The sequence below is a fragment of the Mercenaria mercenaria genome, chromosome 6, assembly GCF_021730395.1.
Source record: "Mercenaria mercenaria strain notata chromosome 6, MADL_Memer_1, whole genome shotgun sequence".
NCBI classification, from domain to species: domain Eukaryota; kingdom Metazoa; phylum Mollusca; class Bivalvia; order Venerida; family Veneridae; genus Mercenaria; species Mercenaria mercenaria.
In genome coordinates, this window is record NC_069366.1 from 52308328 (window position 1) to 52331506 (window position 23179).

The 23179-nt window shown below is 35.2% G+C and overlaps 1 protein-coding gene and 1 long non-coding RNA gene across 3 annotated transcripts; both read left to right on the forward strand.

The window, feature by feature from the left end:
- The first annotated feature begins 523 nt into the window (after nt 1–523).
- On the forward strand, nt 524–5632 carry LOC128557739 (long-chain-fatty-acid--CoA ligase-like). The gene is made up of 4 exons (XM_053545901.1): nt 524–1385; nt 1551–1689; nt 2742–2890; nt 3721–5632. The coding sequence occupies exons 1-4, from the start codon at nt 1367–1369 to the stop codon at nt 3951–3953; spliced, it is 540 nt and encodes a 179-aa protein (XP_053401876.1). The 5' UTR covers nt 524–1366; the 3' UTR covers nt 3954–5632.
- Nucleotides 5633–18246: 12614 nt separating this feature from the next.
- On the forward strand, nt 18247–20167 carry LOC128558131 (uncharacterized). 2 transcript variants are annotated; one of them, XR_008371537.1, is made up of 4 exons: nt 18247–18869; nt 18966–19092; nt 19318–19460; nt 19821–20167. It is a non-coding gene; the product is annotated as an uncharacterized LOC128558131 (long non-coding RNA). The 2 variants fall into 2 exon arrangements; XR_008371536.1 differs by having other exon boundaries at nt 18966–19460; nt 19821–20164.
- Nucleotides 20168–23179: the final 3012 nt, after the last annotated feature.

Sequence of the window (23179 nt, forward strand, 5' to 3'; positions counted from 1 at the left end):
GTCAAAAATGTGCTTTTCGTGGTGTAGTCGAAAGAAGTCCCTAATAAATAGATCCTAATTTTTCCATTTTTCGCGCATTTTACATAAAATAGGACACTTTTCATGCTCATATTCGCATGTTTTTGAGTTGTTTACTTGAAAACGAAAGTAGGGTGTTTATTCTGCGGACCGCTTTCTGAAATGCGGCAATATGAGGGTACCTGACTTCAGTTGACTTGCATTTCACTGCATACTATTCAACACCCCTTTTTCTTTTCGTTTTCTTGAAGCAAATGTATGGATATCTTGTGGAAAATAGGTCTACGACGGAGTGAAAATCTAGAAACTGTAACAAAATTGTTCTGAAGTAGCTGAATTTTATATGAAACAAAGAACAATTTCTTTTATTGGTATATAGCCTTTTATGTTGAATAACTCTCATTGAGTTGGGAATTAAGTCAAATTCATTACCAGTCAATGACAAAAGACTGGTCGCGTGATCCGTTTCGTCAATTTACATGCTACTATTTGTATTTGTAGGCTATATCATCAAAGCAGTTAATTTCGTCAGAGATTTGTTTAGAATGGACACCGACCTTAGTTATGCGAACGCACCAAATTCGAGACCGTACGTGTACAAAACCAATATGCAGATGCTCACACAATGGGCGCAGTCATTTCCAGAGAAAGAAGCATTTGTTGAATATGATGCGAATGCAAAGAGACATTCCATAACATGTCAAGAATTGTTAGAGAAAAGTAAAAAATTCGGGCATTATGTGGCCAGTATTGGGATCCGGAAAGGCGATACTGTCGCGTTCTGCATGAAAAATTCTTTAAACATGCTTATTTCAATGTTTGGTGTACAATTTGCTGGAGGAATACCAATATCGACAATGCAAAGTATGGCAGACAGAAGTGACGTCATAGACACAATCCGTAACCACAATTCCAAACTGTTAGTAATGGACGCAAAAGAAGGGGACCAAAGCTGGAATATGTTTGAAAACGTTCGTTCATCTGAAGATACCTCACTTCTTGGAATCATATACAATAACACATCGACCGAACTATTCCATCATAACTTCAAAGAGAATGCAAATTGTGTTGTCAATTTAACAAATACACCGGAAGTACAACTACCGGATGTGTATCCTGAAGATACTGCGGTATATTTCAAAACATCTGGAAGCACCGGTAAACCGAAACTTGTAGGGCGTAGTCATTTTGTATTTTTTAACAGTACGTACTTATAATCAACGATTGTCTTGGAATAGACAGTAAGTCCCGTTTCTTTTGCGACAGACCGTTCGGGTGGGGCGTAGGATCTCCAAGGACGTTCCTTGCCTCTGGAGCAACTCGAGTATTCGTTGATAGTTTCTTGTCGATGCAGCAAAAAAGCATTGGTAACAACATTTTAGTAATTTATTAGTATTTCTGTTTTAAAAGTGCGCGTATTCATTTTTACAAAAAATGTACACATTGAATTTCCAATATCGCCATTGACGTTTGTTGAAATAAACACAATATCTTCAGTCAATGCACGTAATATTGATAATGATACTTTACAGATCTGCTTTCTGATATCATTCACCAAGAGAAATGTACTCACGTGTATCTACCCGGCTATCTCATCTCAGACTTACTTAAAAGTCAGGGAAATGAAGCAAAGTTTTCAAATGTCAGAGCTATCAAATATTCCGGAGAAAGGTATATGTGTTCAATGTTTTATTTAACTACTATATTGAATAAAGATGTCTCTTCTGTTCACAAAAGATAAGAAACCATTTGTTAAGGGTGCCAACGATTTAATTAACACAACATTGTAAAGGTGTCAAAGATGAAAACACATCATCGAGAAGTTATTTCATGATTTGTCGACGTCGAGATAAATCAGCGGATCACTTGTAATTGGCATGAACTGGCCCCAACTTATGTAATTGCTAAGCTAAGTCTGTTATTTCAATGCTTGCTTTTGCCCTTTATGTGTCTTCAAAGTTGGCAAAAGTCCCTTCTAGGGCACATCTGTATAAATATCATCTTGTAAAATTTTGGTTGCAATGTCTGTTTTAAATATTGGTCATCAGTGTGTGGAACACCAAGATCAGACACAAGGACAAGACCATTCTACTTTATTGACATTCCGTATCTCCCCACCCCTCGTTTAAGCGCCACCGGGGCCGTTACATTTTGCACCAAGGGTGTGTTTATTTCTGTACCAAAATACAAAAAAAACCCTAAAATTTTGAAAAAGAACTATGTTGTTTTCTACTGCCTAAAAATGTCAAGTCCGCTATTTCCAAAGAATAATTAGAACAATTAAGAAACACTGGCTATATACATTGACCCGGTCAGCCGATGTCTACATGTAGTGTACCATTCGATGCGTGTATTTGTTGTGCACAATTAGAGAGTCGTAATGGGGGTTGTTTCTCATATTGACCATGCATTCGAAGGTAACGACGTATGTCAACCTTTGTGACAAATGAGATGTTTTGGCATGTTCTGACAAAGCCACTTTTCCATCTTCGGGTTTAGTAATATGTAATCCGCGGAGCGCGTTCAGTCAGAGAGTCGCCTCAATTAGGAAATAATAATCTTAACGTCAGAGGTTATTTCTAAGGTCACGGAGTTTGATTGACCAGCTTGTTATGACAACAGCTTTCGTGGTCAGTTGCCCAGTCAAGTGTGATTTGCCAATTTTAAGTGTTCTTTCTCAAGAGAAGGAATATTAATATTTCTTATGTATAAATTCACGATAGATTCCAAAAGCAGTATACAAAATTATTGGGACGTTTTTGTAAAGAACTTGTTATATGGTACGGGTCAGCAGAGACAGCTGGAGTATCAGCATTTTCCTCCCAGAATTCCGAGGAATACGAAGATGGAATCATTGGGAAACCTCTGCCCGGTATAATCTTAACTTCAATTTTCATTACTCATAGGCGTTTTGTTTAAAAAAACACACACTACCAGATATAATGAAAAGTTAATTAGTTTACATTTTGTAATGCATCATTTACATTGAAACAAATAAATTCACTTCTTTGTAATTAATAGTTGCCATGTACACGATTGTATGCGCGTATAAAATTTACCACGCCGGGCTACCGAAAAACTAGACGTGCTATTAACTGATGTCAATAAACTTGAAACTTCTATACTTCTTTTATCAAAATGTTGTGTCTGCTTGTGATTTATCTTGTTATATAACTTTATAGTTAACTTCATTGTATTGTCATTTTAGATCACATCTTTTATAATATTTAAATGTTTTAGACATTTCCTTGAAAAACGAAGTTTATTAGCGAATGAAATACGTCATATAAGAATGTGACAGTTATATTTGTTGGCTTAGTGTTTTCTCGCTTATTGAATTGCGTAAATGTCTAGACTACCTTCATTGTGAATTTTAAAGTTTTAGTTGTATTCAACAGCATTTTTTACGACAGCATTGTCAGAGGGTGTTGTTTTTCAAACTACAGTCAAATCTCATATATTCAAAGTCAATATTTGTTTATTTTTGGTAAGAAAACAGGTTATACCAATCAGCTAAGTGTATGATTTTCATATCATTAAATGCTTTTAATTACTACAAATGATTGATATTTCAAGATCAAATGAAAATTAGGAACTGAATAAATATAATGTAACCTGTATAAATTATATACTAAAGTGGTTTTATTTTTTAATAGTAGTAAATTCTGTGGTTGAAATTATGAAGATAATTTCTTGTTTTAGGAATTGAGATGAAACTTATTGGCGAGAATGGTAATGTTGTACCGATGGGACAGAGTGGAGAGTTGCATGTTCGGAGCGTTTACAGATTCCTGGAGTACAAAAACATGCGGGAAAAGTTTCTTGACACAGTTGACAATGGAAACTACGAACTGGTGATCTGGCACATATACGAGCAGACGGCAATTTTGTATTGGCTGGTCGAACAAGTGACCAAATGTCTGTTGGCAGCATGAAGATTTTTCCTCAAGAAGTCGAGAAAGTCTTACTAAATTGCCCGGAAGTAGACGCCGTGATAGTCGTTCCGGTTCCAGATGAAAGACTTCACCATGCGATATGCGCATGTATCGTTATTTCAAAGACAAAAACTGTGGATACGGACAATATGCACGAGCACTTTGCCCATCTGTGGACGGACAATGCTTTATTCAAGCCGAAGTACTATATACCGTTTGAGAAATTACCGGCAAATGCGAGTGGTAAAACTGACAGAAAAATGATTGCCAAGATGGCGGCTTCTGAACTGAATCTGTGTTGAAAATTATCTAACAGGATACATAGATGAGGAGGGCACGGATCAGTTAAAATGTTACAGATTATTAATGTTATAATATTATTAATGAAGCAATTTCTTATTAGCCTTGATATTTGACCAAGGGTTGTCGTATTGGCCCGAGGCCGTAGGTACTTGAGAATAATTTTGAGAGATATTTTTGATGCGACATAATCAAGAGTAACTAGAACTTACCTTATTTTTTGGAATTCCTGTTTATTTTCTTTAGTGAGTATCTTATCATTTGGACAGTGATAAAAACTGCTTTAAAAGTCATTTCCTTTTAGGCTGCAGGCAACGAGACACAAAATTGTACACATATGTGTTGATCAAGATAACAGAACCAACCAAGCACATATTATACACCCCCATGCCTCGTTTAATTCTTATCCGAAATTGTTTGCAGTTTACAACTGACACTCGTGTTCAGATATGTTTTTGGGCCATATATGCTCGTGTTCGCCAATTTATTTATCCCATTTCCAGCATGTGAATCGCTATTTATCATTGCACAAATAGTCCACACTGTCAAAATATCTGTTAAAGATAAGTCTCGTCCTTTTAATTAATCTGAGATCCGCATATTTTCTCATTATTTTCCTTGAAAATTGCCAGAATTTCTGACAGGAAACACTTGTTTGTACCAAAGAGGTTCGGCACGATGAGTGATCAGCCGAGAAATGAGAGAGAAATCTCATCCGATTATCATACTACATATATAATAAGTACACAATATCGAATAAGCGAAAGTATCGTTGTAATCTATAAAGAAGTACATCGACATCGGATGTCCGCTCAGTCATACTTGGTTATTACAAGAACATGTTAGATGACTTTTTTTGTCAAAAATGTGAACAATTGTAATCAATAACTCTGATGTAAAACAAAATGGCGTCATTTAAAACTCTAACGGAAGTGACCTCTGTACTGGCCCTCTCTTTTGAACCAATCAAATTGCTTGAATTATGTATTGGCCCTTTTTTTTCGTATTGGCCCTGTTTTTCTCATATTGGCTCAGTCATGTTTTGTATAAGCTCTATCTGTTTCATAACTATGTTGTTTGCAGTTGGTCTAATACCGTGTGTAATATTGTAAAGTTGAATAATAAATATTTATATTATATATTTCTCCGTGGTGTATTGGTATACAAACAGCGGGAAAGTTTTCATTGCGGCGGCGGTCCAGGTCAGTCGATTTCCGACTCTGGTTTATTGTATTTTATTCGGATTTGTTTAGATAGTTTAGAAATAAAATCTCTTATGAGCATAATATGATAAAACTTCAATTTCAAAGAAAGATCCTTTAGCCAAATTCTGGAGGCCAGTGCCTATAAGCTCATTTGTCCTTTTTAACATTAATTTTGGCATTCTTCGAATTGTCCATTTAGATCATTTTGCAAAATATAAGTTTAGAATGTTAATCAAATTTGGTTGGTTTTCAAACTTATTTAGTATTTGTGTTATTATTTTCCCTTTCGAAGTAAATGATGGTGTCATCCTGACGTATCAGTAGGTCTGACGTAACAATTTACTTCTAGTAAATTGCTAGACCACTGCTTCCAGGCACACTATTAAACGAACATATGGAATAAACAGTTTGGCTAGATCTTTTTATTCCCACAACAATCGTGTCACGGGATTTTAAAGTCGAGCCGCGCACATACAGATTAAAGAAAAGACAAAATTGCAACTTCCACATGACTTTAGCACAGTGTTGTATGCGCCAAGGATGTTGCACATTTCATTTACTCTCCTGAACAGATTCAATCAAACCAAATCTGCCATTTATTTTGCTTTGTTGCGTTCTATGCCTCCACCATATGTGAATATTAGACCCATCGTGAAAATATGATAAGTCAGCTGTAGAGACTGTTCGGCAGTTTTCGGTCTACTCCGTTATTTGCGGCCGGTGGCAAACAGGTAATCCCTTCTTCGCTAATATACCGTTCTATTAATATTTTTGATCACATGGATTAAACAAATATTATAAAGTCTAATTTACAGTGGTTGCAAAGATGATTGAGAACATAAATTGGTCAACCAATTGGAAAATATATGTTATTTGGTAGATTAATCACAATGCCTTTATAACGGTATTTTCAACAAACACATTACTAGGTTTAGCAGTATATCACAAAACCACAGACATTTTTAGAAAACGAACAACATCTTTAAAAACAATCTGTCCAATACATTTTACCCGTAGAATTGGATACTTAAAATATTCTAAAAGAGTTGTTCCCCTTTAAAAAGGAATGCCATTTGCAAAGAAATAAAACAATGAATGTTTCTCATTGCAGAGTTGGTGCAGCCGTTCTGCGCAGGCGCGGAATTATTATCCATTGGAGCGCACGGCAAAATTACTCATTTTTTTTGCATGTCCGCATGCATTTAGTGTATCAAATGCATAATATACTGACTAGAGGTTAGGGTTAGTATCACCATGGTTACAAAATATATACATTTAAGATATTTTCTTTCAAATTTAGTTAATCCGGTATATACCGGAGTCTGTAATATATCACAGGTGCACCAACTCTGTATTTAGTCACAGCCTAAAACAATTGGCAAACGATGTTTAACCCACAGACGCTTGGTTAGAGGTTACTTAAACCTCTGAATGGTCAAAATCATGATGAAACATAACAAAATAATGGGTTTTACCGACAGTCCCCAAATCAGACTAGCTTACATATACATATACATATACATATACATGTAAGCTAGTCTGATTTGGGGACTGTCGGTAAAACCCATTATTTTGTTACTTTCTGGGCATTTTCGGTCTATATGCATGCTTAGTCGAATATTTCATCATGATTCTGACCATTCAGAGGTTTAATTAAGTAACCTCTAACCAAGCGTCTGTGGTTTAACCTAGTCATGTAAAGTTTAAGCACTGGTACATTGCTGCATCAAAACGGAGACATGTAACAGCTTTTTAAAAAATTGTAAGTTTTTAAAGGCGTTAAACTGTCCAGAAGTGTGGCCCCTTCATTAAGTCCCTTTCTGGAATTCAATTTATATGAGTAAATTGACAATGGTTTTGTAGAATAATATAAATGCTTTATATGCTGTAAAATGTTCATGTAAAACAATTCTTTCTTTCGTTGGAACTTTTTTCTCCGAAACATGGACCTAACTCTTAACAACGGAATAATCACTTTGCAAAAATAATTTCTACTATCTGAGGATCAGATAGAAGCTTGCTATTATAATACTTTGTTTGATAATCATGATTTTGAAATAAGGGTTTTAAATAGTTTTGTGTGCAATCAAATAACTGCACATTTGTCATTATGTCATGAGCCGTGACACTGCCTTCAATTACTAACTAGCTTAGAATCTAATTTCACTTCTATGACTTCATACTTAGCGTTGAAGTTGGCTCGAAAATGGATTTTTTTTATAATTTCTAGCAAGCTGGAAGATCTTTTTGAAAACTTGAATTTCGCCCGAAATTCAAAGCTAGCACGAAATCATAGACGTCTGATGTTGAATTTCGATCTTCGAGCTGGCTCGAAGTTCAAAGCTTGCTAGAAATTAAATTTAAATGTTCGATCTTCGATTTCAGTGCCAACTTTTCGACGCTTGATAACTTGTCAAATTTTGATGTCAAGCTACCCCTGAAGATCGAAATTGAATTTTCAAAAAGTCTTTTATTAAAATAGTATTTATTTTTGAGCCAGCTCAATGATTGAAAGTAATAATATTCCAAAAGCCGAATTTCGACCTTGTGTTGAATTAACAGCCTGTTCAGTGATACTGAATTTCGAATATCTAGCTAGCATTGAGTGTCGAGCCAGCTCGAAAATCGTTCTTCAAATTTTGAAAAGCTGAATTTCAATGTAATACTGAAACTGGGATCTTTTATGGACGCTGAATAAAAATCTTTTATACGATGTCGCACGATTACAGTTAAATCTGTTAATTTACATTTTTAGAAATAGGGCCCTCGCCAGCACCATTTACTTTATGTACCCCCGTATAGAATCACATGATGTCGACACTGGCCCATTATGCACAGATGACTTACGTTACAAAGGTTTCTTTCAGGAACAACACCCTAGTATTTCCATCTTGAATCTGTATGATGCTAGTATATTGTTTTCGGTAAGACCGGTGTTAGATAATCTGAACATTTTGCAACATGCATATAGCAGCAGATAAAATATTTTTTCTCATAGTTCGTGATAAATTGAAATAATTAGATCTGCTTCAATTAAGTTAAAACAAAGCTTAAAACGGACAATTCGAATGATTACATTTAATTAACATTAAATACAAACAACAACAAAAATGTACGTCTGATAAAGCAACAGAAGTACATATATTTTCAAGATGTCAAGGGACACTCAGTGAAATCTATGATAGCTGAATGAATGATTGCATAGCGTATTTAAAAAATACACATTTAGAATTGAGCTAAAGTTGCCGCAAAATGTCTGGCATTAATATGTTATATGCGAGTGCATTCCCGCAGGGTGTATAAAAGTAGATATTACAGGATTATAACGTTCGAAAAACTCAGGTTAGTGCCGAAAGGGCGCTGCATGCAGTGTCTTTAAGACGTCAAAAGTGCTAATCCAAACACTTTTTTTAACCCATTGAAAATAACAAAATCTATAATGGTTTTGATAACAAACTAAATAACCATTCGATAGCTAAGTAATAAAATACTTTCAGCAAAACTAGTTTTTTTTTTATAAAAAAGAAATAATTATACGATCTCTACTGACCACCATATTTCATTGTACTTATATTAAAACCTGGGTCAACCCACTGGCACCAGATCAAAAAAGAAAATACCATTGTACATGTTATGCCAAACAAGTTTCTACATACACTTTTGACCCATTCTTATCTTCTGAACAAAGAAAATTTATCTGAATGTGTATCATCACACTGGCCATAGCTTTCGCTGAAGCGGTGGTTCCAACGCCGTGGCGGTGGAGGATTCGTCGCAGAAGCGGTGGATAAATATGGCCGGGTGACTGTATTTCCGCTGTCATCGGTAAGTTTTCTAATGAGTTTTTCTTTATTTGTTCACATTTGGCTGGAAACAACAAGTGAGACAGGAGACCACATATTTACTCTACCAGGCACAAACTCTTGTTCAGTGCAATTTCTTGCCATTAATGTAAACAGTTCCGTACAGTTTGATGAGGGACTGCTGATTTTGTAGAATTTTGATCAAAATTATGATATTTTTTATACAAAACGGCCCATGATTACGTTTGAATTATAGCGTAAGTATGACAGTATTAAACATCACCCATTCCCTCGTATTCCGTGAATTGGCAATGCTAGTATATGAAATAATTGACCAAACAATGATTCCAACACAGTGAGCGGCGGATACAGTTGCAACGCGTTACGGTGTGCCCGATTCCTTTAATGTCCGTTCTGGGCTTTAAACTTACATTAACTTTTTAACATTTTCCAGGATTTGAGTTGGTAACGACCATTACATCACACTGGCTAATAACTCAAGACTCCGTATATAAATCACCGATCCATAGCTGTGCAATATAGCCGGTCTGTTTTCAACATTTACTTATAGGGCTATTAAGTCAAAGATTTAAATACTATTTTGCGCAGAGTAACATAAGTTTTCAGAGTGAATTTGATATTTCCTCATCATCTTAGTTTTAAAACTGATTTTGGTACTCTAAAACACGTTACCCCATCTTTTTTTTTTGTTTTAAATTGGTATGCATACATTTTAGTTGGAGCTTATTGCCTTTTCAGGGTTTCATCACGGATGAAACTGAAAGACAAAGAAATAAACAGAATAAAGGACCTTCGATCACTGTGTGTAATCACATGGATTTTGCATAGTTTCTGCGCAACTACGGATATACTTGCTTGTCCATTCGCTTAAAAGCTGTTTTTTTGTTAAAACGATTGCCGGAATGCTTAAATTTCTTTATTGTCAATATTCTTATTCACTGATGATATACATAGAACAACTTGATATAATTATACCATATTATTATTATACCACATTTATATAGCACTCTTTTCATACAAAATATGTGCGTTCATAAGTGCTTTACAAAGACATAAAGAACACATACATACATATATATACATGTAAATACATTGGTAAAATATTAAAAGGAATAGTGATTAAAACAAGATCATCCATAAATTATGTTCAACGTTAAATAACATTACATACACTATTAAAGGAGAACAATCCCTTTCTCAACACAAAACAAACAAATATCAGTCAGAATATTTTTTCACACCCTATTCCCAAATTGACGCCGACTTACTACGATGTTTTTGCTAAATTCTTCCTGCCACAGAGCATGGAGAAACTTATTTCAATTAATTATTCATACTAGTATTATCCATACATTTTGATAGATTCGGACTGCGTCGTTGTCCGGTGTAACATTAAATTTTGACCCCGTTGAAAATTGACCCCAAGGGTCATTTTTCAACGGATTACTGATCAATTTTTAACGTTGAAAATTGACCCTTCCCGTTATTTAATGACCCACCCACGCGTAAATATTTGACCCTCGTTGAAAAGTGATCAACTAAAGTCAGGTCATATTTCAACGTTGAAAATTGACCCTTCCCGTTATTTAATGACCGACCCACGCGTAAAAATTTGACCCTCGTTGAAAAGTGATCAACTATAGTCTGGTCATATTTCAATGTTGAAAATTGACCCTTCCAGTTATTTAATGACCAACCCACGCGTAAAAATTTGACCCTCGTTGAAAAGTGATCAACTATAGTCAGGTCATATTTCAACGTTGAAAACTGATCCTAATAATCTTATGCAATATGCCTATTACCATACAGATGAAAAATTAATATTTCTGTATTTTTTTTCTCGGAACTTTAAGTAATGAACGTTTAGTTATACATTCGGGCGCGCCACGAGCTACATTGATACATAATTATTCATCGGCAATAACCCTGACTCTGCAGATACTGGTCAGAAATAGATGTTTTAACCCAGTTACACATCTTTGAATGCTTATTAATGAACTAATCATCTACAGATGGGTCATTTTCAATGTTAAGTTCAAAAGCTCTCGTCGATTTGTGGCCGTTGGTTCGAGTGACAGTACTGACCTGGTTGTTAATTACTCATAATTGTATCACTTGTGTGTCAGACAAAAAGAAAGTATTTGTTTTCGTATTTAACAAGAGAAATTGCCTAGTGTAAGGTAAGACACTATATCAGTTTTTGGTGAGCAATTTGGCAAAATATTTGGAAAACATTTCTCTAGTTAGATCAAACGAAACATAAAAACCCTTTTCAGATTTTGAAGAAATTATCCGATCGGACACCTTTAATTCCATGCATTCAGCGGAAGGTAGGACACTTTATAACTTTAGCCGTTTTGTGACGTGGGCAGTCTCGGTAATCGGATGAGGGGGATTATATTACCGACAAGTACGAAAGTTGCTGCAAGAACTCCGCACCAAACAAAGCAGTGTATGTAGTACTGACAGAACTTGAGATGATATAACGATACTTGTGTCTTTGTTGTAGACCATAAGCAAACAGACATTCTGATGGGGTTTCATGAATGTTGGAGAAAAAATATTGTCTTTATAGAGTGAGCAGGATTTATATTGTTGTCAATACATCGGATGTAAAAGCTTGCTAACATTAATAATTCAACGCTCTGAGTGGGGCTCGAACCTACATCGGTGTATGGCAAGTGATTCGAAGTCAGGCATGTCATTTTGCGCAGTCTTGAAAAGATGACGTTAGTGGTCTTGTTGGAAAATATCAGGGGCATAAATAGATACACTTTTCCTGAAGATATACAGCAGATATATTGAGAATAAAAACACCCTTAGAAATATATGTTAAAATTTTTCAACAGTCCGTTAGAAATGAGGGGTGGTGCATTCAGGCTTCCATAAACGAGAAAACTATAATACCCTTATTACACATATATTTGTTTTCGACTTTATGTTATTTGTTAAGACAGTGACTAGGCATCAGTAACTGATTCTTGCAACTTAGTGTCACATACGTAGGGGTTTTATGACTATGGACTATGAATACCTTAAGTAATTTTCGTGTGAATGTGATGACCCTCTGTTTAAATCGTCGGCAAGGCGGGAGAAATTCGTCTGATAAATTTTTTTTGTGACAAGTAAAATTTGAAATAGATAACTATAAAATGCATGTGGTCATTCTGAACAGAATTAAGAAACTTATCTAAAAGCCATATCTTACATTCTATAAATGAATTAAAACCGTAGATTATACACATTTGTAAAGTTAAACATTCTAATCAACCAGGCATTAGGACGCATAAAGACAAGATTTTTCAATGTAAAAGAATAAATCTCTATGTGTTACAGAAATATCACTTACTAATATCTTGTTATGATAGGAAAAGGTGCTCCTGTGTGGAAGTCTCGATGTGCCTACACCCAACCACCTGTCGAAAATCATTTTATTATATACCTATATAAATTCTGTAAAAAATCTGCTTGTATTTCAAAATTAAATATGAACAGACAGACAAAAATTCCGTATTGTACCTTCCGTATTGTATGCTGCCGGATTATTTTCATTAATATGCATTACCAGACACATTTCTATAAAATGCGCACATAAAAAACTTCACTATGTTCCATTTAATATCGATAAACATTGAAGATTTCGTTCAAGAACGTAACAAGAATCAAAATGGTAAAGGTATATAATAAAAGGGTCATTATAACAGTAGCTAGATCTGGGACTTTGTATTCGGCTCTCGTGGATTTTGCAAGGTCGGATCACACTCGGCGCTTGCGCGCCTCGTGAGATCCGATCTGGCAAAATCCACTCGAGCCGAATACTGCATCCCAGATCAAGCTACTGTTATAATAACCCTATTGTGTTAAACTTTCGCTGTCCAACCGCTCACCGTGGCCCAGTGGCTAAGGCGTCCGCCTTGGGATCGGGAGGTCGAAGGTTCGAGCCCCATGGGGACCGTTCGTCCGAGGAATGTTTGTCATGCGACTGGTTCCGAAAAGGCCGGTTCGTGAGCCGCGAGCTAGTTAAATGAATGGTTACCGACTTCTATCCGCCTGGCGCCTGGCATAGTGGTATAGGAGCTGGGAGGTAATTGGTACGCACTATAAAGGTGTCTTATAAGCCAAATTGGCCGGCCCTTTCAATAGGGGTGACACTATAATAAACAAGACCTTTACCTTTTTATAGATGATGAATTTAATGTTGAAATGTTGACAAGATCAACTCTCAACGTTGAAAAATGACACGTGGGGTCAATTTTCAACGGGGTCAAAATTTAATGTTACAGGTCGTCATATGAGGTACAGCAAATGAGTCTGAAGCGCAACTAATGGTCAAAGTCTATCAGTCATGGGATTTAATCGGCATTTGTGTGAACTTTCCCCCAAAAATAATGTAACATGCAAAAATCTCAACTTGGTCTCATTTCGGAATGTTTATCATATATATTGCTACACAGAACAGTGGTGCGGCGCAATGACCCGGCAACTTAAATGAACTCGTACAAAACATGTTTGACACAGTCTTACACAATTCACTCAACCTTTGTGATTTAATCAACGCGTTATTCCCGAGGCACTGTTCATGCTCAGTTCACTTAGCACGTGACTTTCGTGACAACATATTGTTATTGTCATAGCCAGTCCGGGTCTTCAGAGAGGCGAGTCAACAAAATGGTATGTAATTTTTTTATTCTGTGTTTTCTTTTCTATTTTCTTTCTATTGCTGTCGTATTTCTTTTCTCATTTCTTCAAGATTCATTTTGTGGTTTTCGCCCATCTTAACCTGTGATTATCATTCAAATTCCTGTAAACGCAAGAAACTACTTCTAGAGAAATATCTAATACAACAGTTTGTTTTCTTTACACTGATTATAAAGATTGATTCCAAAGAATATTCATTAGCTTTAATGTATTTTAAATACTGGGGGTGAAAAGCCAGTCGTCCTCGAGATTTTTTCAGCACGCATTCATTCCGTATAGGGACCGATGCCATTATTATGCACAAACTAGATAGGTATGATGGAATTTTCGCCTATACTTTTTGCTATTGCCTGAAGTGAACGGTTGCTATAGAAACAATCAAATTATGTATTGTGCACGTATTTTTTTTTACTGGGAACATGTTTTATAAGTCTTATTTATATGACTGTGACAACAACTTGGCATCCATGAAAAATTGTGCAAAAAGGGACGCATGGCGTGGCTTACAACAGACTTCCGCTCTACCATTTAAACTAAGAATTAATTTGATAATATTGATTTAAAATAAAGTTATATACTGTTCTATTACGCCATATGTTGTCAAACCATTATCTACATCTACATCTACGGAGATTCTCCGAACAATCAATTTCTGATCATAACTGGGAGGTCGGGGCAGTTGTTAAAAAACATGTTGCAATGTTACATGATACATGATATTCATGTTGTTAAAAGGGTAAGAGCAGTAATATATACAGCTTGTTAAAAATAAAAACAGGATGATGACATTAGTACAATACAAGTCTAGGTCAGATGTGAAGCACTGAAGGTTCACACTGTTCTTGATATTATAAGGTAAGGCGTTCCAGTATCTGATTGTGCGGGGAAAGAAGGAGTTCATATGATATTGTGTTCTTGAAGATGGAATGATAAAGTTTAAATTTCTAGAGGTTGTCAGGTGGTTATGATCTACAGAGAAGAGGTTGTGTGATATTTTATACAACATAATTAAAGATGCATGTATTCTCCTTTGTTCTAATGTCTGCCATTTAAGAGTTTCAAGCATTGATGTTACGCTGCTTTGGTATGAGTAGTCATTCATAACATATCTGGCTGCGGCTCTTTGTACCTTTTCTATCTCATAAGTTACGTTTTTCTGCCATGGATGCCATATGGTGTTACAGTATTCTAATTGTGGCCGGTTGTTTTGTAGGCAGTTTCTTTAATATTACGGTTATTACATTGTACATTTCTTTTTATAAATCTGAGGGTATTACTAGCTTTTGAAGATGTAAATTCAATATGTTTTTCCAACAAATAGACAAATATCGTTAATTGGTTTATATTAGGGCCAACTTTTAACGGTAGTCATATCCTGGAATACAGATTCCGGGTCTTTCTATCGATTGCAAAGTATCATACAAGTATAAACAAATATTTTAAAACTGCCTTCATAGCTTTAACTGCAGGTAAGACATTTACGTTTAACAAATCATGTTTTACTTTTTGCAGTTTTCCAGTTGCTATGGGGGCATTATTGCATAGATGAGAGACCATCCATAATTCAGTCACAACATCGACTGACGTGGTTTCAGATTTGGAGCAGGAAGGGTGTGTATTTTTTCCTTTTTGTTTGTCGGATTTTTGAGAAAAAGTCTACGCGGTATTGTCGTCACTTGATCGTCGGCGTCGGCGTTTGTTAATTTTTTGTTTAGGTCCGCCTTTTCTGGTAAACCATAAGATCTACAGCTTGAAACTTTGCGCTATTGTTTGTCATCATTAGGTGACTGTGTAGGCCAAGAACCACAGCTGTGATATGCATTTTGTCAAAATTATGGCCCTTTTTGTAATTTCTTAGTTAAAATTTTTGTTTAGGTCCCCCTTAAAACTGTACCAACTACAGCTTTGAATCTTTGCACACTTGTTTATCATCATTAGGTGACCGTGTGTAGGCCAAGAATCATAACATAACTCTGATATGCATTTTATCAGAATTATGGCCCTTTTTGTACTTCAAAAATTTGAGTTTCTTGGTTAAAACTTTTATTTAGGTCCACCTTTTCTTAAAACTATACGAGCTACAGCTTTGAATCTTTGCACATTTGTTTATCATCATTAGGTGACCGTGTGTACATACAGATCATGGACTAAGGTATTGTCAGATCTGGAGTATAAATGGTGTGTATGTTTTCATATTTTCTTTGTCTGGAATATCTAAGGTACCCCTAGAATTAATATAGGTTTCTGTTTTTACACATAAGTTTCAGATTTTTTCCTAAATACTAAAATGGGTAGCCACGGAAACATACGTCTAGGCAATGAAATAAATGGATGGCAGCTGTTCAGATGTAAAATGTTATATATTTTGGAAAATACAGGGAGTGTACATGTATGTTTACTTTTTATCCCTCGACGAAAGTCGGAGGGATATAGTTTTGGCGTTGTCCGTCCGTCCTTCCGTCCGTCCGTCCGGAGCCATATCTAGGAAATGGTTGGGACTATTTATATAAAACTTCATATACATGTTTACCACTATGATTTTTTGCGGCCCGCCAAGTTTCAGTCAGATTGCCTTAGTAACACCAGAGTTATGGCCCTTAAAAGTTTCTAGTATTAACTATATAGGGTACTATAAATATGGCAATTTCTGCATCTTAACTTTTGATATATTTGACCTAGAACTATGAAACTTAAACAGAATTTAGTTCACCATAATATGGTTGTGTACACACAATTTCGTTCTGATTTGTTCTGTAAATTAAGAGTTATTGCCCTTTAATTGTATAAAAATCCACATATTTGTACATAACAAACTTACCATTTGGCAGAATTTCATTAAATTTCTTTCATTCTTTTCCATGAACATTTATTGTAAACACGTGTTGTGTACCCACACATGGTCACCCCCTTACCTTGATCACCCCCCGCCCCCCCCCCCCCCCCCCCAACAAAAAAATCATTCCTTATTTTAGATTTTTTTTCAAACAAACTTCATATACATGTTCACCACTTTGGGGTTATGGGGCCCATCAAGTTTCAGTCAGATTGCCCAAGTAACACCAGAGTTATGGCCCTTAGAAGGTTCTAGTGTTAACTATATATTATAGGGTACTATAGGTATGGCAATTTCTGCATCATAACTTTTGATATATTTGGCCTTGAACTATGAAACTTAAACAGAATTTAGAGCACTATAATGTAGTTGTGCACACAACATTTCGCATGGATTTCTTTTGTAACTTCAGAGTTATTGCCCTTTAATTGTCTTCCAGGCTAAGGAATAGTCATGTTAGTACAAAAATGCAGCATTTGAGCCTGACTAGGTCAAAAGGGACTGTTACAAGAAAATGTTTATCCTGATGAGATTTAATGTGTATGCCTATGTGCTCTATGTCAAAACATGATCATATCATTTTACAATGGTACTCAGGTGAGCGATACAGGGCCATCATGGCCCTCTTGTTTATTTTCTGTGGCAACAAATTTGATATATTTGTTTCTCTTTTTACACATGCCTCCCTGTATCTATACATTTAACAGGGTTACTGTGAACACTTACCACCACATCTTGGCAATGGTATGTATGGATGACCGACGTTTAGATGTTCAAAGTTTTACAACGATTTTGGAGCATATAGGGTGGGTATGTTTACTTTTTCTTACATGTGGCAACACTTTGGTATATTTGTTTCTCTTTTCACACATGCCTCTCTATATGTAAACACGCAACAGGGTCACCATGGGAACGTACCGCCACAAAATACATATAGACAATGACTGACGTTCAGATGAGCAGATTTTAGAGCATATACGGTTAGTACATGTATGTCTACATTTCCTTTTATGTGGCGACAATTTGATACATTTGTTTTTGTTTTTACACATGCCTTTCTGTATTTATACATTCAACTTTAACAGGGTTACCATGGAAACGTACATCAATACCTAGGCAATGGTATATTGGATGGGTAACGTTCAGATGTACAAAGTCATACAACAGATTTTAGAGCACTAACATCTACATCTAGGCAAAGGGACGTCTAAACCAACAAACAGCTGTGAGAGAAATCCTGCAACCGATAACGATCACGTGACAAGCGCTTAGCTTTAAATTGTCTAAGCTTTGCTAGGACCTGTAAATGAATTCAGACAAAACTTGAATATAAACAAACATCTGGATAATATGTGCGGTTATTGAAACTTAATCTACCTTGCATGTGTTTTGCTGCGTAATTCTTGGTGTTCGGTGTTTGCTTTTTTGTCAGGGATTTGTTTGGCTATTTGATGGTGTTTGTGGTGGTTTTGGTGTTTGTTGTGGTGTTTGTAGTGGTGTTTTGGTGTTTGTTGTGTTGTTGGTGTCTTCCATGTGGTCTTCTCGGTTGTATTCGATCATGTTTGTGTTGTTTTGTTAAAATGGGCGTTTGGTGCGAATTGTATGTCGCATTTAGTTCTTCATCGTTCGTTCCGTTACAAGGTGAATTTCTTTTTGCCACTAGCAGTACATTATAAATAGATTTATTCATGTACACAAAAACTGCTTTTTGATTAATTTGTTTTACGTTTCCCATCAGTTTTAGATAGCTGCAAAGACATGTCATGAAATTTGCAGACGACAGATATTGGGTGCAGGCGAGATCTGGGTTGAACGCGCGAAAGCTGCAAAGACATGCCATGAAATATGCAGACGACAGACATGCGGTGCAGACGAGATCTGGGTTGAACGCGCGAAATTGTTTTGTTTTATTTCTGCATTTTACGCTTTTTGTTTTGTATTTCTTTTTTTCTACTAGAATGCTGGGGTATGTGTACTTGAAGAAAAAAAGACGCAGACGGACAGGACATGGAGATGCAGACCAAGCAAAATGTGCGTTTCTCTTTATGATGAACAGGTATTATATTGCTACTTATGTTATCCTTTTTTTGTATGCATTTTATCAACTTTTTGTCTGATGTTTACAAGCACGTGTGAATATATCATGTTGTAGACAATGCAATGGTTTAGTGGATGGTGCAGCTCTGGTACATGATATTGACTACAAGCACGTGCGTGGATGTCATGTTGTAGATTTCACAGTGGTTAAGTCAGTGCTGCAACTTGATCCTTTTTCTAAGGTATGTAATTTTTCTGACAGGTACAATTAGATAATTTCGTTTGATAGCTTTTTTGCAGTTTATATTTTCTGGTTATCGTATGGTCGTACATGGTTTTAATTTTTTTTATTTTTAACTCATTACTGTTAATTGTTAGATAATGACTACCAGTATTCAGTTAAGCAGTGCATAACTTTAAACCTTTAGAAAGCAAAGAACTATTTTTCTCGTAATTCTGGAGCGTAGGAATGTGCATTCAACTTATGGCTATGGTGAAAGAAAAGCTCGAAGTATCGGACAAGAAACTCAAAACTATTCGATAAGAAACTCAGGCTATCAGACGAGGAACCCGAACTGTCCGACAAGAAGCAGTTTCCTGTACCATACACGTAAGGACTTGCTTATAATTTATATTGCACTTTGAATAGAGGTCGGTAAATCAGTTTAATTACACCAAATAGGTTTTCATGATTGGTGTAATTGTACGTCGGGCTCATTGCTGTGCTGCGGTCTAAACAGGCAAGCGTTTGCTACCGCATAAGCCGGAGACGTGGTTCGAATTGATGATTTTTAGTGTGTGAGTTTGAAACCCATTTTCTTCTTTAAAACGTGTCAAAGCTTTTATAACAAACTTTTGTTTTCTGTCAGTAAAAAGAAAACGAGGATATAACTATCTTTCCATATGTGACTTTTTTGTAAGTGTTGGTTTCTGAAAAACAGTGTGGCTGTTTATCTTATTGTATTAACAGGAAGAAAAATTTAGTTGATGGAACTACGGTTGTCGTGGAATTGCCTTGCTGGTACTAAAAAGATGCCGATAACCAGGGGGACACTGGTAACCAATCGATGTCGCTAATCAGAGGTGTTCTGGGTCCCTTATGTCAACATAGTAATCATTTGTTCTCGACAAGGTGGGCTACTAAATCACTTTAGAATTGCTATTTACGCGCTTGTATTACATCTAAGGTTTCTGACTTATCTGAAACAATGTTAAATGTGACAGGCACAGCAAAAAGCTATTGTTGACATCTGGTTCTGTGACATAACTTTCCTTTTTTCCTGAACATATTGAGAGATTTGTCAAGTTATATATTCGCTAGTAGTTATTTAAATTTTACAAAATAACAATTTCGGTAACTGAACTTAAGGATTATATATCCATATGTAATAAGAGGATTTATAACATGACAGTTAGTTGCCAATTGTATCTAGCAGACGACACTTGCTGCTTCTACCAGATGAAGCCAGTGGCGGAAGAAGGGACCCGATGCCTGGAATAACTTTGCAGTATAAAATTTTGGTAAAATATTTGAATTTGTTTGTCGTCATACTTTCCAATATAAAACTTTCATAAAATAATTTCACTTTTATATTGTCGTCATTATGTACACTGATACTGGCTTGTATAACTTGTAGACCCTAAAGGTGATGTATTTATGATGCGTTTGTTCCGGAAATGAAAAAAAATACCAACCTTAAACTGAAGAGTGTATAATTTTGCAAATCACGGATCGACTGTTTCACAAGATTAACTGACTTGAAAAATAATTATTCTAATAGTGCAATAAAACTTATAAATGTAGGACTTATAGGTTATTAGATTTGTATCGAGAAATATGCATGAGTTATGCAGCGGAATTATTGCACACTTCAAGGCGCAATATTTCGCGAAAGAACGAGTGCATATTATCGATACAAACCCAATAATCTCTATATTACATACGCATCAAAAGAAATAATAGTTATATAAACGATATGAATTAGTTTTTAACATGAGCAAAATTAATCTTTTTTTTTTTTTGAGGCCCCAGCTGGGTAACCCCGTTTATTTTTCTTTGCAGAACATACATATGACATACAATTTTATATACAATGTCAATGATATATATAGTCAAAAACAAACATGAACTTAACCTGTTTCGAATCAAAATCACGTCGGATTCAATACGAATATTATGCAAAGAGTTTTGGAAGGTAAGAAAAAAAAGGAAGGAAGGAGAAGGAAGTAGAGAAGAAAGAAAAGAATTATGTCGCTTGGGAGTTCTAACTTTGATTAATGAAAAAGTAGATTAAAAATGAGGAATAAGGGGTGATCGTTTCCTGGTTTCAGTAGTAAGTACTCAATACTAGTATGTGCACGAGAGTTTTAGGGGTTGTAAAGTTTAGTGTAGTCAGCTATTATATTTCATCGAACTTTGACCATTTTTCTTCATGTCTATCTAACTTGTTTTGCATTAATGCGATTTCTTTTTCAATTTTTATCCTAGCTTTCAAGTATTGTACAAAGCAGTCAAACATTGGAATGTTTTTGCTGTACTTAGATTTAAATATAAAATATTTACATAATATTATTATAAAGTTTAGAACATCATTTTTCTTATTGTTTTGTGTTACACCGAAACATATGTCTTTGATATTCAGTTTCACGTCAATTCCTTTAGTAGTCAATAGATTTTGAATATTGTTCCAAAAGGCTTGTACTTTGGGGCATTCCCATATTATGTGTTCAATTGTTTCTGTATTCATGCAGCAGAAGTCACATAGGTTACTGGGGGCCAGCTTACAGATAAATAGATATTTATTTGTGGGCAACAGACGCATTAAAAATTTGTATTGAAAACTGCGTAGATTTGTATCAATGGTAGAAAGGAATGGTACGCTAAAAATATTCTTCCAATTTAGGTTTTCATTTTCAAATAAAATTTCCCATTTCACAGCAGCAGTTGGTTTTTCATATGGTACATTGGTTGCTTGTAATTTATAAAGATACTGGTTGGGTGTTTTACAAACTTTTAGTTTTTCTATATGAATGTTTGTTTTATTTCCGTACAGAAAATTTTCAGAGATGCTTTCTATTAATATTTTCGGTATCTTTGTAACCAACTGGTAGTATTTGAGATAATCACTTTTTTCCAAGTTAAGTATTCGTTGTGCTTCTTCAAACTTATAAAACCTGTTTGTTCGGAAATCAAATAATTGATCAATATATTTTATTCCCTTTCTGTTCCAATTGTCCCAATATATTGTATTTTGTTGTAATTTAATGTCGGAGTTGTTCCATATTATATGTTTTTTCACTTCATTATTTGTGTTTGAAGAATTCATGATTGTAAACCACGAAGTTAAAATATCTTTCAAAAATTTGTGATTTTTGCAAATTCTAGCAATATCTTGTGTGTGTAAATTACATTCGAAAATTAAATTGCCCCCAAAGTTTTTAAGGAATTTCTTATACAGTATTTTCCAAAAGCCATTATTTTCATTCGAAATTATTCTTTTAACCCAACATGCTTTGATCGAGTACAGAAAAGCTTTAATGTCTGTGAGTTTAAGTCCTCCCAGATCATAGTTATTTACTAATGTTTTGCGCTTTATTTTTTCATTTTTTCCGTCCCATAAAAATTTGAAAATAGTTGACGTGATATCTTTGATAGTATCTTCCGGTGGGTTTTCAAGCACCGTAAATGAATAAACAAGTTTCGGTAGAGCATATGTTTTAATCACATTTACTTTACCCAATGGGGTTAGTTTTCGATGTTGCCACTTTTTCAGAAATTTTTTGAATTCTTGCAATTAGGTTCGGGGTTTGATTTATTTTTTTGATCTAAATCGTATAAAATGTCTTTTCCAAGTTTTTCTAGCTTGTTAGAAGCCAAAAAATTTCATGTTTTCAGCATATTTTAATTCCCTGTTTAAGTAACCACCTTTAAAAAAAATAGATTTGTTGTTTTAAATGTGAGTCCAGAATTTTGCCAAATCATTTATAACTTTCTAAAAGTCTTCAAAAATTCTTTCAAAATTAATCTTATGTCTTTTAAAGCATTTAAAATGGAGGGACATACGTAAAAATTACATCACAAATTTGCCAGCATTCGCGGAAATGTAAAACACTGACGTTTTTTTAGGGATTTTTATAACTGGTATGAAAATTGAGATGTAATAAAAAATTCAGCACTGTTCGAATGGTAAAGATAGAGTGGTTTTGTGGAATACAGTTTTTGAGGGACAATCGTCGTTTTGCCCGGGCCTGCGATGGTAAGAGCCTTCCACACCTCGGCACAAATCAAATGCGAGGTGGGGCGACAATTTATTCGGTAAAGAGAAAGAT

What these genes read in the sequence shown, in the direction of transcription:
- LOC128557739 (XM_053545901.1), top strand. An exon ending in ATCAAATATTCCGGAGAAAG is followed by an intron (nt 1,690 to 2,741) that starts GTATATGTGTTC and finishes AATTCACGATAG; the next exon opens with ATTCCAAAAGCAGTATACAA. An exon ending in CATTGGGAAACCTCTGCCCG is followed by an intron (nt 2,891 to 3,720) that starts GTATAATCTTAA and finishes TTCTTGTTTTAG; the next exon opens with GAATTGAGATGAAACTTATT.